At 30.0% G+C, this 19325-nt stretch overlaps 1 protein-coding gene across 1 annotated transcript; it reads right to left on the reverse strand.

Moving 5' to 3' along the window:
- Nucleotides 1-3156: 3156 nt before the first annotated feature.
- On the reverse strand, nucleotides 3157-7228 carry LOC115704575 (uncharacterized). The gene is made up of 3 exons (XM_030631778.2): nucleotides 6252-7228; nucleotides 3751-6133; nucleotides 3157-3663 (listed from the first exon to the last, which is right to left on the reverse strand). Exons 1-3 carry the CDS (start codon nucleotides 7226-7228, stop codon nucleotides 3157-3159), a joined length of 3867 nt encoding a protein of 1288 aa, XP_030487638.2.
- Between the last annotated feature and the right edge of the window lie 12097 nt (nucleotides 7229-19325).

Raw genomic sequence — 19325 nt, forward strand, 5'->3', positions numbered from 1 at the left:
AAAAAATATATATTTTGCTGCTATTAAATATTTTACATAATGAGAATTAATACAACTGAATTACTTTATTAATCGAAAATTTTGAATTAAAAATATACACTTATTAATAAAGATCAAACTAAAACTTACCAATAAATTTGAAATTCTTACAAGATCATTCAGTAGTACTTAGTATGTATATATCATTAGTTTTTTTTTTAAAAAAAAAACAGTATATAATTAATTGTTAATTAAAAATATATGTAAACGAATTCCATAATTGTCAAGACAGTAATTTGAAACATATTGATCAATAACGCTAGTTACGTAGACACTCAGTAATTCTTTTTACTTTACTCAAACATTAATTCAGGCTCTATTATTATTTATAAATCATCTTTTTTTTTTTTTGCTAGTGACGCCCAATCTTCTAAAAACTAATGTTACTTAACCCAATCTATGCTTCATTGCAGGATCGATAATGATCGATTCCAATTAAATATTAATTTCTTTACGACTGATTAATTAGTGATAACTACAAATATGTTATTGTCTCTTGAATCAATTAATATGCACTTAATTATTATTAGAAAGCTATTATGCTATTTCTTGGGGGCAAAGATGTTCCGTTTCTGTCGAACAGGATGGTGTAGATCATTTTCTTATAAGTCGTTTCATATTTTATTTTTCTTATATTAAATCACCAAATGAAAATGAAAAGCACATAAGACTTCCATAAAGCCAAAAAGTTTAGGTAATATGTTAGGTGACTATAAGAAATTTGAAGCGAAATTATTGCTTTTACAGATGTCGCTTTTTGAACTTGCTTTTCCCTTGATTGACATGCTTTTTAATTCAAATTATTTAAATTTATTAGTAATATTATAAATCTCTATTATTTTGTGAAAACAACATTTTATTACTTTTATTAGTTATGTATATATGTAAATATATATAATCTTCGCACATTGTTCTGTCAAGCATGGGACACATTGGTACCACCACTTACACGTTAGACCAATTCTTTTGCTTTATACATTTGCTTATATAAAACTTCATTTATATAGCAGAAAAAGGGGTTTATTAGTAATAAATTAATACTAGGGTAAGAATAATATGTAAAAGTTACAGTGGGTTTAATTCGAAAGAGAAAAAAAAAAATAGTAAAACTGTATAAAACCCGTTTTCTCCATTATTAGCATCTTTTCTCATTCCTATCTACTTTTTGACATTTTCATTTTTCCACCCCAATTGACCTGTAATAGTAATTAATTAAAGAATATTGGTCAGTCAAAGTCAAAGACTTAATCGGTTTGCATTGTTATTTTTCCTTAATATTTACCATTATTATCGTAGATGAGTGCACTAGCTAGCTAGGTAAGTGTTTTTTTAAGTCTTATATGTCCGGACATGTAAAATGATCAGAATTAAACGCAATTTTTTTCCCCTTTCTCAAACATGTACAATAAACTTCACTGAAATGTATGTATATAGCTCCTCTAAATATTTTTTCTTTTTAAAAAGTAATATTATTGTCATGATCGATTTGGTTCTCAAATTACCTAATAAATATATTAAACACTGCTTTTAGTGTACCAAGTAAGAAAAATCAATCCATTTTTTATATATATTGTTGGCCGCGGGGACCCCTAATTAGAGTACTAAAACATACAAAGGGTCACGTACTACCTATATATATATATATATATCTTACCTCATTATAATTTATCAGTTCATGACTTATAATAATTAAAAAAAAAAGGAACATTACTAACTACATAAAGAGAAAAAAAAAAACAACTCGTATACTATATAATTAATCCAAATCAAATCCGACCCTATTGATATTTTTCAGTCACACTCACATATATTATACCACGACATTAAAATAATTATAAGAGGATGAAAATACGATATTGCCCAATTAGGACCAAGTATTACTATGGAATTGGCCAATTAAAAGAAGAATTTTTAAATATCTCACTATTAAAATTTTCTATATATATATGTGTATGTGTATATTTTGCTGTAGAATTAAGTTCAATTTGCGATAATCTCCAAATACGAAATACTGCAAGATTTGCAAATCAATTATTGGGTTTTGTTATCTATTTTATTCGACAATTGATCTAAGTCATTAATTAATCTATATTTTTATAGGAGAATTTGTTCTAATTAATATATAATACATGGAAGTAGTTCATGAGTACTTTCTCCCCATATTTACTTTTGGGTTATGTACATAGTTTTTTTTTTCTTTTTCTTTGAACAACACTTTTATATAGTTAGTTGAGACAGCTCCCAGGGGAACAATAACCTTGATACGCAACTGGAATATATATCATAAAATAATTATTAATTTTTATTGTTATTTTTTTGGGATAAAATATTTAGAGTTTAATATAAAATTTATAAAACATAAAATAGTCTATAAAAAATAATATTGAAATATAATTAAAAAGTATCAACTAATAATTTAAACTAATTTTGTATATATATTAGTATATTACGGTGAGATTCTAACATTATTGAAAGAAAGTAAGAAAATAATGAATTGTGGAGTGGAGGATTTTTTTTAACTCTGATTAGAGAGAGACATATCTTTAAAATATTGATTATTGATATATGTATATATACATATATTAGGTTATTATTAAATGTGTATTGCACGTAAATTTAGTTATATTTTTAGTTTTTATTTTTGTTATGTGTAGTTTTAAAAAGAAATTAATAAATTTTTTAATTTTGTGTTTTTTTTAAAAAAAATATTTAAGGATAAAAATTTGAAGAAAATAAATATAAAGTTTAAAAATATTAAAACTGAACATACTCCTAATATTAAAAATAACAATAAAAAAATTATAATATTATAAATAATATATTAATATTTATATATATTTAAATTACTTAAAATTAATATAAGTTGAATTAACTTAAAATAAATAATATTAATATTTATATATTCAAATTTATCAAAAATAAATTATATTACTATATATATTTATAAAACTAATTTTACTAATACTCTTAAATTTAACATAATATTTTTATGTTTTTAAAATATTTTGTTAAACTAATAAAAAAAAATATTATCTAGATAATCACATTTTATATATAAAAATACTTTCAGCTTTTTATTTAGATGTTTTTTTTTTTGAATGGAAATGGATTACTTTATTAATAAGGATAATTGTTCTTAACAATCTCTACTAACTCAGAAGGTGAGTTGTAGTCATAAAAAACACGAACTGACGAAAAACAAGAGCTTCGTGCAAGAAAATGCGTGGCCCTGTTAGCAGAACGTTTGACAAAATAAATCTTAACATTATGCAACTTAGCCAATAGTTGCTGGCAATCAAGAATGAGCAAGCCAAAAGCTGAAGGAAGAGAAGCCGAACTGTGTAAAGCTTGAACAGCTACTAGACAATCGGTTTCAAGGGAGACTTTTTGCCATCCTTTATCCTTTATCCAACTGAGGGCTTCTTTAATGCCAGTTACTTCAGCAATCTCAGGAGCTACGCGACCAATTTTATAAGTTGAAACACCTTCTATCAACTTACCATCGCAGCTCCTAGCAATAAAACCAAACCCGAAGGCATTTGAAGCTTCAAAAATTGCTCCGTCTACATTATTGACCTTAATCGTATCGTGCGCCGGTGAAATCCAATGCTCAACCTCAGCATCCTGTTCATTGAACAAAAGCTAAGGCTCCATTCTTCTTTGATGAGCAAAACTCCATTGATTAAGGGTAGATCTTGCAGACAAAACTACTTCAGCAGCTATCATAGTTTTTCGATTCCAAAGAAGTTTGTTTCTTGCATTCCAAATAGCCCAAGCTATCATCAATATCTCCTTCTGAATGTTGTCATTATGCCGTGCTTTTTTTTCTTCAAACCAGGTCCCAAAATCAGCAAAGTTGCTGGTGCAAGAGCTGATGCTCGATCTGTTCCAGCAGGAGATTGCAAAGGGACAATAAACTAGCACATGTATGATGGTTTCAGCAGCATTGTTGCATAAAGGGCAGGTACTATCGACTGGTACATGCTTTGTTTGAAGCTGGATTTTTGTAGGGAGACATCCAGTTATAGCCTTCCAGCTGAAGTGAAGGACCTTAGGAGGAATCTGAATTTTCCAATACACTTTCCAGAAGTCAGAATCACTTTGGGTAGTGTTTTTGGACTGTTGAAGAAATCTGTATGCACTTTTTACTGAATAGATACCAGTTCTTTCAAGCATCCAACTCCAACAATCATCCCTTTCAACATGACTCAGAGGGATTCCAAGAATGAGAGCTTTATCCCTTTCTTCAAATAAGTCGTCCAGGATTTCAGGATCCCATTTAGGCTCATCAATACACATTAGACTTGCTACTTTCTGATTGATAATAGCAGGATGTGTTGAAATGACTCTGTGGTTATGTAAATCCAGAAGCCAAGGATCTGAAGTGATACTTGTTTTTAGCCCATTTCCAATATGGATGACAGCACCTGCTTCAATAAGAGACTTGGTTTCAAAGAGGCTTTTCCAAATAAAACTGGGGTTATTTCCAAGAGAGGCAGAGAAAAAAGAAGCATGGGGGTAATATCTTGCTTTATAGACTTTTGAAACTATAGAAGCATCATTGGTTATCAATCTCCAAGCTTGCTTACCAAGCATAGCTAAATTGTAGTCTCTTAAGTCTCTAAAACCCAACCCTCCTTCATTTTTGTGTTTACTGAGCCTATTCCAGCTTGCCCAAGTTACTCCTTGACTCTGTGATGAAGACTTCCACCAGAATTTGCTCATGATACTCTCCATGGACTTACAAGTCTCAATAGGTAGCAAGAAGACAGACATTGCGTAGCTTGGGAGAGCTTGTGCAACTGTCTTTAAGAGGACTTCCTTGCCTCCCTTTGATAAGAATCGACTCTCCCATTGTTGAACACGTTTTTGCATTTTGTCCTTCAAGAAACCCAAAATGGCATTTTTATTTCGACCTTCCAAACATGGCAGTCCTAGGTAAAAGCTGTCTTCATCAGCTTCAGCAATATTCAACTGTTGGCAAACTCTATCTCTAGTAGTCCTTGTAGTATTAGAACTAAAAAAAACAGAAGATTTAGCAAAATTCACTTCTTGGCCAGAGGCAAGTTGAAAAGTTTGAAGCATGTTGAGAACATTAGAGACTTCTCTGTCGTTTGCTCTACAATAGACATAGCTATCATCGGCGAAGAGCATGTGGGAAATGACTGGAGCTCCATTAGCCACTCTACATCCTCTTAAAAGTCTAGATGATTCAAACCGTTTAATGATAGAGGAAAATCCTTCGGCACAGATTAGAAATAAGTATGAAGATAATGGGTCACCTTGGCGAATACCTCTGTGGGGAGTGATAGGGCCGACTTCTTTTCCACTATTAAGAATTGTGTATTGAACGGTGGAAACACACTGGAGAATCAGTTGCACAAAATGATCATGAAATCCCATCTTCTTCATCATAGCTTCAATAAAGGACCATTCGACACGATCGTAAGCTTTACTAAAATCAAGCTTCAAAGCCATAAAACCTTCCTTTCCATGTCTTTTCCTCTTCAAGTAATGCATAACCTCATATGAAATCATGATATTGTCTGAAATCAAATGTCCCGGTATGAAGGCGCTTTGATACTCAGAAATAAGCTGCGGTAGTACCTCTTTGAGCCGATTAGCCACCACTTTAGAGATTATTTTGTATAAGACATTGCATAAAGAGATTGGTCTAAGGTCACCCATGGTCATAGGATTCTTTTTCTTAGGAATTAAAACCATGTTTGTGTGATTTAAACCAGCGGGTAACAAACCAGAAAGGAAGAAGTTTCTCACTAGTTTTATGACATCCGTGCCTACAACATTCCAATTACGCTGATAAAAACCTGGTGTCATGCCGTCTGGACCAGGTGATTTATCGGGGTGCATTTGTTTCACAGCTTTACTCACTTCCTCTTCGGTAACAGGTGCAAGCAAAAACATATTTTGGGCAGTCGAAATTGTTGTGGGAATGCTGTCAGTAATAGCATCAGCTGTGTGTGGTGAGGAGTTGAATAGATCAGTAAAATAATCTTTAATTGCGTCAGCCAAACCACTTTGCCAATCCACCCAATAACCAGCTGAATTTTGAAGCTTAGAGATAGAGTTAGTTCTTTTTCGAGTAGTAGCATAAGCATGAAAGAACTTACTATTTTGATCTCCTTCCCTCAACCAAAGTTGTTTTGATCGTTGCCTCCAAAAAAACCTCTCTTTAAGTATAGACTTCAAACAAATTTTGTTCAGCTTCTTTGTGTTTATTGACAGATAAAGCATCCCTTCCTTTCTTCCAGTATTGAACCTCTTGTTTGAGATGTTTAATTCTGTCCTTGAAGTTACCCGAGTAGCTATCTCCCCAAGTTTGTAAAATGTTGCTGCAGTGTGCTATTTTTTCAGTAATGGCATCAGAAGGACAACTGGACCAGCTATCTTTTATGACTTGGGCACACATTGGTTCACGGAGCCAGCAATTTTCAAAACGAAACCTTCTTTTAGGGGCAGCTGTATCATACGAGCAGGGGACTAGAAGTAAAGGAGTATGATCAGAACTAGTAACATCGATATTGAATAATTTTGCTGAATTATAATGGTCTAACCAATGTTGAGAAGCCAGCGCTCTATCCAATCGGACCTCGATCCAATTGTCCGCTCCTCTTCCTTTTTCCCACGTAAAGGGGTAGCCAGTAAGCTCCAAATCCCTCAAATTGCAGTCAAATAAAGCTTGATTGAATCCATCAATTAACCAAGTAGGATATGGATTACCACCTCTTTTATCTTCAATACAGCACACATTATTCAAATCACCTACTATACACCACGACAGCGTATGTCTAGTAGATAAAGTCCTCAATAAATCCCAAGTTTTGTATCTAAAGTTTCTGTTGGGTTCACCATAGCACCCTGTTAATCTCCACACCAAATTATTATCATTGTGAATACTAACATCAATATATGAGTTGGAAAAACCAAGCACCTGAACGTCCTCCTCAATTTTCCAAAGAAGAGCAATTCCCCCACTTCTACCCACAACATCAACAGCAAGTAGACCTTCAAACCCAAGTCTTACACGAAGCCTTTCCAGAACATCCTTTTTACTTAAAGTTTCACATAGAAAAATGAATTTGGGCCTCTTTTGGATCACAATATCCTTTAGGAATTGTAAAGCCCGTGGGTTCCCAAGCCCACGGCAATTCCAACTAAGAATACTCATGGTCCTAGGTGGGCCTGGACCCCAGGACCCACCCTTTGCCCATTTTTTGACAGCCCATCAGTAACATCTACATTCATATCTCCATCATCCTCGCTCAAATTTTCAATCCCATCCGTATTTGTTCTTCTACGCTTAGAATCCGAGACAATTAATGTATGATTGTCTGAGTGGCCCTCAATCACGGTTGATTGCTGATAAACTCCCTGATTCTCCCTTAATTCCATGATACTAGCAGTGTCAACTCTAGCATTAATGGTATTGATACTGTGATCGTGAGCATTAATCACATTGATTGTTTCCATGTTCACACCTTGGACTGTTGATTCATCAGAGAACTGGGCATACATTTCGTCCCGATGACGCGACCACCGTGATCCAACTTGATTGTGTCTTCTCCTTGGCTCAGCTTTCATCCATATGCCATATGGTTTCTCTATTTCTTCCAATGGTTTTTCAAATAAACGCGAACAGAACCTTTCAGAGTGTCTTATTAAACCACAAATGAAACAAAAGGTTGGGAGAAATTCATACTTGAAATTGCACCAGATCCATTCTCCATTCGGCTTCTTTAACTTCATTCTTCTCTTCAATGGCTTCTCAATATTAATGGTTACTCTAACTCGCAGATAATCACGCCATATTCCCATGAAATTCTTGGGGTCAGACTTGACAAAAGTTCCCATATATTTAGCCACATTCTTCACCACTGTATCTGTCATGAACCCTGTTCTAAGGTTATGAAGTTGCACCCATAAATCCAAACAAGACAGAGTAACACTCTTAGGATCTTCACCTTTCTTAAGACGTTGAATGACTAACTGATTTCTATTAAAAGTCCAGGGACTGCCCTCAATCACACGCTGGATATCAATTTCGTGATAAAATTGAAAGATGTAACGATTGGGCTCCAATTCCTTGATAAAAACTCCTTTGCCTGGCTGCCATAGAGAGGCCATTGTGTGCTTCATCGCATCAACATCAATAGATCTTCTTGTCAGAAATTTCCCCACTAAACACCATCTATCGTCTATTGGTTGCTCCACATCTTCTATGAAATCACATAATAATTCTTCCTCATCTTCTTCCTCTAGGTGTACAGAGTCGTACTTTTCATTCAAGGAGTTAGCATGCTGACTCGTAGACGCCATAAGACAGAATAAAACAAAACACTCCAAAACTTCTGAGAACTTTTTACTCATGGAACACTCCAAGACTCTTAGTTAATTATTTAGATGTTTTTCTGTTTCTGTCAGGAGCTTTTTAATTATTTATTAGATTGTTTTCTCCTTTTATATAATACACAGAATTCATTTTACAAGGCTCCCAAAATTAAACGAAGACAACAAGCTGTCTTTCTTTTTATTTCTTTAATTTCCCACTCATTTTATAATTACTACGTGATTTTAATAAGCTCCTAAAATTGTGCATGAAATTAACGTGTACATGATGCGCTATATATATTTATGTGAATGGCTTTTCATGATGACTACACATGAGTGTATGTGAAAGTTGTGGATGCAAAAAGAATATATATTTATGTTATATATGTAAGAATATTATTTATTTAAGGAAATCTATTTCTATATAAAGAAATAAATTTCTATTTAAGGAAATAAATAAATAATTGATTTTCTGATAAATGAATATTTTATATTCATTGAATCTGGACAAAATCAATTACGTAATATTCTATATATGGTCAGATTTCTATATTCATTACCTGATTTGATTACTGTTAGACATTTATATATATAAACTGAAATGTATATGTTTAAGTATTAAGTGCGGAATTAATCAAACATATACACTATATAACTTAAGGATCGAAATACCTCCAGCCATTGAATCTTGAGCTTCAAACCCACATAAGCTTTGATCTGCAAAGGAAATTGACTACCATGGGTAATCGGGCTTCCTCGCTCTCTCAACTCTCTTTAGATGGATTATATGTTTGATTAATTCCGCACTTAATACTTAAACATATACATTTCAGTTTATATATATAAATGTCTAACAGTTGGTATCAGAGCGGTTTTTATCTCTGCCTTGATTTTAGTTTGAGTTTCATATATATATATACTCGTATATACAGTGTTTATATATATATTTAATTCAGTGTTTATATATATATATATTTAATTCAGTGTTGATATATATATTTATTTTCGTTTGTGTATATATTTATATATTCATATTCATTCAATCCCAATTATATATATACATATATATTTTCATACATATATACTTGTTTATTCATTCAGTTCATATATATATATTCATATACATATAAATATATATATATTTTCTTCATTTCATTACGTATATATGTTGTATATATATATATATATATTATTTATATATCTAAATGCTATATACAAATATATACATATATACATTTCATGTTTATATATATACATACAGTATTTTTATTTTTCTGTATATATATGTATATATATTGTATATGTATTAATACATTCATATATTAATATAGATTGTTCTAAGCATGAAAATCCACTTTGAAAAAACAAAGAAATCTCAAAATTATTTTTCAGAAAATTTTGGTGATTTTTAAAGTCTTTGTTTTATGTATTTTCGATGCATAAAATCTATATGAATGTCTTAATTTTTGCATTTAGATTCATTTGGAATTGATTTCATGATTTTTGGAAGTTTAAAGAAATTTTATCATGTCGTTTATGGCAGTGTATTTTTCAAAAAAAAAAAAGGGAAAAAAAAAAAATTCGATTTTTTTTTTTATATATATTTTTTATTTATTTGGAAATATAAATTATTCTCCTATTGTTAATTTAGTCAATAAATTACATTCATTAATTTCCATTTTTAATTTAATACATATATTTAGAATTAATATGTTATTTAGTATAAACTGAAAATGGAAATTTGTTTTAATATGGTAATTAATTACATGATTTATTTAGGCATGTAATAATTGTGCAATTTGTATAATTGTGCATTTAATTATTTATTACCAAATTTATGTAATTTATTGTTTAAATTAATAAAATTTGAAAAATCTGCCATTAAGTATAGTCTTTAATTTTGCATTTAATTCATTCCATATAATTAATTGTACTAATTTGTATAATTACCTTATTTATACAAATTAATTATTAGTATAAATATTTAAGATATTATATGGTCATAAATGCATAATTAATTATATATTATGGAATTAAGCATTTAATTTATTATCATACAATAATTGTATTAATTTGTATTTATTTGGCAAATTTATATTTAATGCAATTAATTTAGATTTGTATGATTTAAATGCTATACATAAATTCCTTTTATAGTGCTAGATATATTTAGAAATATTCAAACATTAAGATAGGTTGAATATTTTATATAGCACATTAAGTTTCATAAAACTTCATAAAATATTCATAAAACTTCCTAAAATGAATAAAATATGAATAAAATGTAAGTAATTTTGTGGTTTGACATAAGAAAACATGAATTTGGGACAAATGCTCATATCTAGAACGGTTTTTAATGATCTTCGGACGACCACACTAGGAGCATTAATCTCAGTGATTGTCTACTATGTTAATAACGAAATTACTTTTAGGTAGAGCCCAATACCTAATGTCAAAGTGAAAATATAATTTTATATAATTAGGGAGTAGCCACAGCATCCTTATTTGTATAAAATTATATATTAATTAAAATTCACCTTAATGGACATAACTTGTAATTAATTATATAGGTATAATAATTTTACCCCACAGGGATTTTATTATATTTGTATAATTAATTAGGATAATATGTTAAATTAAATTCTCTTAATTTACCCCACAAGGAGTTATGGGGATTTAATTTAATAGTGTTATCACAAATTTAATTAAAGATAGATAATAAACCTTCATTTTCCAAAACTAATTGTTTAATTAAATCTATCATAAAGTTCATCTAATTTTATTAAATTTAAAATTTAGCCCACAGGCAATTTTGGATTTAGTAAAATTTTAATCTTCAGTTTATACTTTGGTGTCTAGTGAACCACATAATTTTAAATAATTAGGGAGTAGCCACAGCATCCTTAATTATATAAAATTATATATATTAAGTGGATTAAGATCACATAATGGACATGAATTATGTGAACATAATAATCTTACCCTACAGGGATTTTATTATATTCACATGATTAATATGTTAAATTAAATTCTCTTAATTTATTCCACAGGAAATTATGTAGATTTAATTTAATAATTTTATCATAAAGTATAAAATTTTGAAACATTTATAAATAATTAAGTGTTTCATACCTTTCATTAAGATAGAAATATTAAACTTTAAGTTTTTCATAAATTGTGTAAATCTATCATAATCTACATCTAAATCTAATCTTATTAAATTAAAAATTTAGCCCACAGGCAATTTTTGTTTAATAAGATTTCATATTTAAGCATGTTTATTCATTGGTAAAAACATGATTCATTTAAACCTCAAAACTATATATGTAATTTTATTACATCACTATTCATAAATTTCTTTCATACTAGTAGAAAATTTCTTCCATAACAGTAGAAATTTTTAAAATTTATTCTGATAATTTCATCTAGCATATACAGTTTTTACTGTATAATTAAGAAAAATAAATCACACTTTATTATCACCAATAAATTTTAATTTATTGTGTATGAATTGATTCTAATATAGTTAATGTGATTATTAACACATAGTGGATTATTTTAGATTGTTATTCCACATTCATAATTTCTTGCAAGGTTTACAAATAAACCTAAGAAAGTCAGTAACTGTGAGCAAATCTTATCCACAGACAAGATAACTTCTCACATTTAGAAGTTTAAGGAACAAGCAATATAGTAGTGGCTTTGTTTTAAAATTGGCAAAGATCTTTATGTTCCAAGATTCTATTGAAACTTGATTTAGACACATTTAGAGGTCTTTACTACAAATGATGTCACTCATAAAGATATGCAAGTTCAATCTGACAATAAGAAATGTGTTATTAATAAAAATTCTTCTACATTATAGCACCAAAAATTATGGAACATATCTCCATAAATAGAATAAATGTTAGTAAATGGTGGGGATCTTCATTACATTAGATTTTACTAACTTTATTTAGAACTTGTGTGAATTTCATTAAGAATATGTATTCCAACAAGTCAAAATCGGTGCATACTAGAATTCTATCATATTAGAAATCATACAAGTCAATTAATTTTGAAGACATGGACTCAAATTTTGCATCTCATTTTTTAATGATTACTCACATAAATAATTTTTCTACAAAAGTATAGATTTATATGTTTCAAAGACATTTAAATCTTAAGTAGAGAAATAGTGCATTTTGCATATTAAGATAGTGAGATCAAATATAAAATGGAGAATACTACATTAAAATTCGTGAGTATGGATAAACTCCCAGTCAATTTGCAAAGTTTCTTTAAAAGCATGGGTTCATTGCCCGATACATATGCTTGGTACACCTAAATTATAGTGTGTAACAGATTTAAGAAACTAAGCATTTTTTGGACATGGGGTGGAGCCTACATAGCAAACTCCAATCTTTCCTAAATCTTTGTCTATTGATACTCAACAATGGGGTGTACATATCGAATCGTGTTCTAACCAAAGTTGTTTCTCAAACATATTTTGAGTTGTGATAAAGTTGAAAACTGACTTAATGATATGTACACATTTTATAAATACCCATATATAGTTAGAGTACAATTGTCAAAGAAAAGATCTGGGCCCTAAACAATAAATGAGCATATTTCATTTGAAAAGCTATAAGGTTTAAGGGTTACATATTTTATTATCCATCTCACAACACTAGAACTGTGGAATTAAGAATTGACTTGATCAGTGGGAGTGATCTATCTAGGAACCTAGTTTCTGAGAAAGATCATTCATATTTTCTCAAACTTCCACCTCAAGTGTTAGATTAATTATGATTCACAACAACCCTTAAGGTTAATGATTATTGAGAATTCATAACTAATCATTAATAATATACAAGTCATTGGTAAAATTCTAATAAGTTATGTTATTTAGTAATTGCTTACAATTTCTAAAATAACATGCTATTGAACCATTTGCTCTTTTAAGAGTTTGTTGGTCCATCCTTAAGATGACTTATTAGAACAGTAAGATCAATGTATTCTAGTGATCACATTTTGTACAATAAGAGTTCAAATACAATATTAATTTGAGACACAAATTAAATTATAGAATGATAAAGAATTGAAGTTGTAGTACAATATGCCATGAATGAAGAAATGAATATCTTAAATAGCAATAAAGTTTATCTTTAGTAAAGTTGCCTAATGGGGTGGAGAACATTAATTAAGCATAGGTTTTTTCACCAATAATATTCATTAGGCAACATTGAGAAACATAAAGATATAAAAGAATATTCATTGCTAAGAAGTTCATTTTGAACTAAGAATTAATAACAAAGGAGATATACATTCTCAATTGTTTTTATTATAGACCTTGGCATTTGTTGCTTGTTTTAATTCATTAATCAATTCCAAATAGTGAACTAGAGGAGAAGGTATATAGACTGCCATAAAGATTTTCCTCTAATAGTGGTGAACATATGCAAGCTTAAGGTGTCTACCTATAGATTAAAACAAACATCTCACAAATTGGTATTATATCATCTTTTCATTTAGACTTGAAAAGAGAATTATGGAAATAATTATATACCAGAAGGTTAGTGGGAGTAATATTTGTTTTATACGTAGACAATATGTTACTTGCAAATGATGATAAAAGTTTTCTATATAAGTTGAAATAATTCATATCTCAAATTATTATTTTGAGATAAGGAATATAAATAATATATATATAATTTTAATTAATTAGAGAGTAGCCACAGCATCTCTGATTAAATAAAATTATGTATTATTCATTAGATATAACTTTATCTTTAAGTGTGATAAATTCAACTCGAACCAGCATCTGAAAAATGATCTGGAGTGAGAATAAATTAAGAACATTCATTTGCTTCTATTTTAGAAGCCTAATGTATGCCTAAGAGTCTAAATAAGACTTTGCATTACATTTGTTTCAGGATCGTTAAGTAGTATCAGAATAACTAAAGTTATTCTTCATACAAAGTGATGAGGTGTCTTTAAGATACTAAAATTATATTCATACATATTTTGTTAAGATGAATTGACCATCTGGAAATATAGTTAACCAATTAGATTCTAACGCACTTCACTGGTTATATTGATTCACGTAAGTCAATATTTTATTACATCCTTAAGATTACCAGTAAGTTATATTGTAGAGAATCTTGATTGCTATTTCCACTATAGAAGTCAGATTCATTTATTGTTTTGAGGATACATCTCGTATGATGTATTATAGAGTTTCATAGTAGGCCTAGAGTTCAGAATTACAGTTTCATTAGGCCATTAAGAAAATTTTGCGATAAATTCAGCTACAATATTTATGGCTAATAACTCTAAGAGTACTGGTCGAAGCTAGCATATCGACATTAAGTATTTAGCCATAAAAAGGCGTGATAAGTGGTCATTAATCACGCAAACTGAATTGGGTCATCGCATAGATCCTTGACTAAAGGCATGCCGCAACACAAATTCAAGGATCATAAAGTAAAGATGGGATTCAGTTAACCCATATGCAGTTTTTTTATTTGTACAACCAAAAATTATTTAATGAAACTCTAATTTCGATATTTTCTCATATTTATGTGCACCTTAATTTCATCTGAGAAAATTATCGTAAGAGGACCTGAATAAACATAAGGGTTAGGGTTTATTCACTTAAGTACATTGCCACATAAAGTACATTGTTATATAATAAATATATCGTAATACATGGAAGATAATACTCGACTTATAATGAGGACATGTCGCTATGATTCGTATGTTTATTATATAATGAGGAACGTTTGGGTTTGAATGTTTTAGTCTAAATGCTGACCAAGTGGGAGAATGTAAGAATATTATTTATTTAAGGAAATCTATTTCTATATAAAGAAATAAATTTCTATTTAAGGAAATAAATAAATAATTGATTTTCTGATAAATGAATATTTTATATTCATTGAATCTGGACAAAATCAATTACGTAATATTCTATACATGGTCAGATTTCTATATTCATTACCTGATTTGATTTCCTGAATTAATTGTCAAAATATTCTGACAATTAATGTGGCGCAGATACTGATGGAGTATCTCACCTATAAATATAGGGTCTCGGTCCCCGAGCTCCTCACTCATTCTGTTCATAACAGCAAAATCCATCTAAAGAGAGTTGAGAGAGCGAGGAAGCCCGATTACCCATGGTAGTCAATTTCCTTTGCAGATCAAAGCTTATGTGGGTTTGAAGCTCAAGATTCAATGGCTGGAGGTATTTCGATCCTTAAGTTATATAGTGTATATGTTTGATTAATTCCGCACTTAATACTTAAACATATACATTTCAGTTTATATATATAAATGTCTAACAATATATATATATATTAACTGTAGCTATATAATAAAGAGTGTTATTTTTTTAAAAAAAAATATTAGAGTGAGAACTATAAACATATATAGTATATGTATTTTTTAGCCATATGTTCATAACTTCAATTATGTTTAAAATTTGTGCCAAATTTGATATAAAATATATATAGCTTGAGCTAAATTTAAAATACCACAATAAATATTATTTTTTTTATTTACTTTTTTGTCACTCATTAATGTAATTAATAAATTTTTATACTTTATTTTCAACTCCAAAAGCGTCATGTTCCCGTCAATGCCGACAGCCCATTGTGTAACTCTGGTACTGAAACTATTCAACATGCGTTGGTGGAATGCTCGTTTGCAAAGGTTGCTTAGCATCGCAGCATAGTGGACGTCGAGGTTGGGACTGCAACGTTCAGAAGCTGGTTGTTGGGAATTTTCACCAGGGGGCACGAAATTGAAATGGAGGAACTGGCGATGGTGAGTTGGGTTATTTGGCATGCGCGAAATCACTTTGTTTGGCAAAAGAAGAGTTGGCTTGCTTCAAATATTGTAACATCAGCTAGAAACATGCTTGATCAATACAAATTTGCTCTAGAAAGGAAGGGCCTTTCGTTGTCTCCTTTGAATGATGGGGGCGGAACTGTGAGCGTTAGAGTGCACCTGTGTTAAACAAGATTAAAGTTAATGTCCGTGGGGTTTTATTTGAACAAGAGGGGGCGATTTGGAGTGTGTTGTGTAGCTCGATATCATCATGAAACAATAGTAGAAGCTTTCAAGAAAGGAAAGGTTGGGTATGTCCAACTCGAAATTGCCGAGATCATAGGTATCAAAGAAGCTTTGAGTTAGATTGCGACTCATCCCTGGGACAATGTAGTGTTAGAAACGGATAGTTTGGTGTGTGTCCAAGCAGTTCAAAGTAAAGTCTTTATGTCCTCACAGTTTGGTCTTATTGTTCAAGATGTTAGGAATTTACTTTTGGCTTTATCTTTTGTTGAGTTATGTTTTGTTAAACAATCTGCAAACAAGTTGGCTCATTGCTTGGCAAGAGACTCTTGTTTCTCTACATGTTGTGTGCTTCAGTTGGAGGATTGTTCCTCTGAGGTGCGTTCTATTGTTTTGAACGAGTTTATTAATTAATAAATCTCCTGATTAATTTAAAAAAGAAAATTTTATACTTTTATTTAATTATATAATTTTATACACTTTCAATAAAAATTTAATGTTTTAATTTATTGATTTTTTTTTTTTTTGCACCTTTCTATTAAAATATAATTTATTTTTCTCCTAGTGTTGCATTGGAGCACAACTGTAAAATTTTGGCCATATATTAGACTCATTTTTTGAGCTAAATTTAGCATAAAATTTATACCATCATTAAAGATATCTTAAAATTCAAACTTAAACTCATATTACATAGATCTCTAGCTCTTTACTACTACAAAATTAGATTTTTCTCTATTGTTTTAAAAAATCAGGTAAAGTATTTTCGTGAGTCTCTAAGACTAACGCCTATCCGACCATTGCTAAACTTACTAAAATAAGCGACGGTGAAAAAATGTTAGGAAACTTTTTTCCCAACTATACAAAATCGTCATCAATACTGAGCAATATAGGCGACTGTTAGTATATGCGATGGTTTTAAACCATCGCTTACAGTATATGCGATTGTTAGTATATGCGACTAGTCGCCTATACTTTTAAAAAAATTACAGATTTGGAACCATATCTCACCACCAGAACTATATCTACACTACCAAAACCAGATCTCACCACATTTCGGATTAATACTGTAAATATATATATTCATTACAAATATATTAACTTTTGCACATATCCATTGAAAGTGAAAGAAAATCTCGATAATTGTTCTATGAAGTACTCTACCATATCATTCTTCAGTTATGAATTTTTAAGAGATTAGTGGGATTTTCATAACAGAAATACTAATGCAAAATGAAAAGATATATCAAACTCTCACTTTTGGTTCACCGTGAACGAGATGAGGAGGAGAAAGAGAGAGCGAGGTGGAGTTGAGTGGCGGTGGTGGTACGATTGGGTCGTCAGCTCGAAGGTGGGCAGTGGTGGTGGTGCGATTTGGACCGAAAACGAGAAGAGGTGAGTAGGAGAGAGAGAGAGAAAGAGAGAGAGAGAGAGAGAGAGAGAGAGAGAGAGAGAGAGAGAGAGGTGGAGCAAGAGAAGGAGGCTCGGTAGAGGAGGTGTGGCGGTGGCGGTGGTTGTGGTTGTTGCTCGTTGTTGGAACTAGAGGAGGTTACGTGGTTGAGAGAGAGAGAGAGAGAGAGAGAGAGAGAGAGAGAGAGAGAGAGAGAGAGAGAGAGAGAGAGAGAGAGAGAGAGAGAGAGAGAGATGAGATATGAGATATAAAAAATGAGATCTGAAATAATTGGGTTTTTATATATTAAAATGGGAAATGCTGACGGTTTCAAACCGTCAGGTATACTGTTCCCGTTGCGGATTCCCTTTCCACTTTATTTTTTAATTTTGGTCTCGTGACCGTTTTAAACTATCAGGAATAGTAAATGATTGTTAAAATTCGTCGAGAATACTCCACTATAGCAGACGAGTTTAAACAGTCAGGTATACTTCACTGTAGCCGACGATTTTAAAACGTTAGAAATTTTTATTAGCGACGGTCAAAGAAAAAAAATTGATTTGAGGATCGTCGAAAATGGTACTTTTTTAGTAGTGCTTATCTTTAATCTTATATTAAATGTAGCTATATAACATAAAGTATTTTTTTGGTATTGCAATTCAAATTTAAATTTATTGCACATAATAAATAAATATTTTTCTATTATTTTTTTTACCCAATCCACATATCTAAAAAAATATATTTTTATTATTGTTTCCTTTTTAAATAATAAAATAGAAAAAATAATAAAAAGAAAAAAAAATTGCTTTAAATTGAAGTATATGATATTTCTAAAATAATAAAAGTATTATAAAATTAAAAGTAATACAATTAATTAAATTAAATTTATAATTAACATCAAATTTTTAATATTATTTTTTATATATATAATATTGCTTAAATTAAATATTTCTTTAATAAAAAATAATAAAAAGAAAAAAAAATTACTCTATATACTATTTTTTTTTTTATTTTTATTTTCAAATTTACGATTTGGGTTGTTGCGGTGGTTTCTATGTGAGTTGTTATTTGGATTTTAGTTGCGATCTGTATTACTATGAGAATTTCTATATAAAATTCTATAAAAATACAAAAAAAAAAAATAATTATTTTAAAGTGTAAAATTGAAAAAATGCCTGAAAAAAATTAATTTTACAACTAATAATATACATAATTACAATAAAACTTAAAAATAATATACAAAATAATTAACCTAGTATATTAATAAGTACATACTTGGTGTCTTGTACACACTAGCTATATTTTCTAGTATTAAGTAAATATAAAATTAACTTGAAGAAACAAGATGTAGAATTGAATAGCTCAATTTATATTATTTATATATAGTGGGGATGGAAGTTATATATATAGTGTGGTTGAGCAACTTAATAATATTGCTTCGAAATCAATGAGCTTAATTTGGAATTGGAATTATGTCCGAAGGACGTAAGGTAGC

The sequence above is a fragment of the Cannabis sativa genome, chromosome 1, assembly GCF_029168945.1.
Source record: "Cannabis sativa cultivar Pink pepper isolate KNU-18-1 chromosome 1, ASM2916894v1, whole genome shotgun sequence".
NCBI classification, from domain to species: Eukaryota; Viridiplantae; Streptophyta; class Magnoliopsida; order Rosales; family Cannabaceae; genus Cannabis; species Cannabis sativa.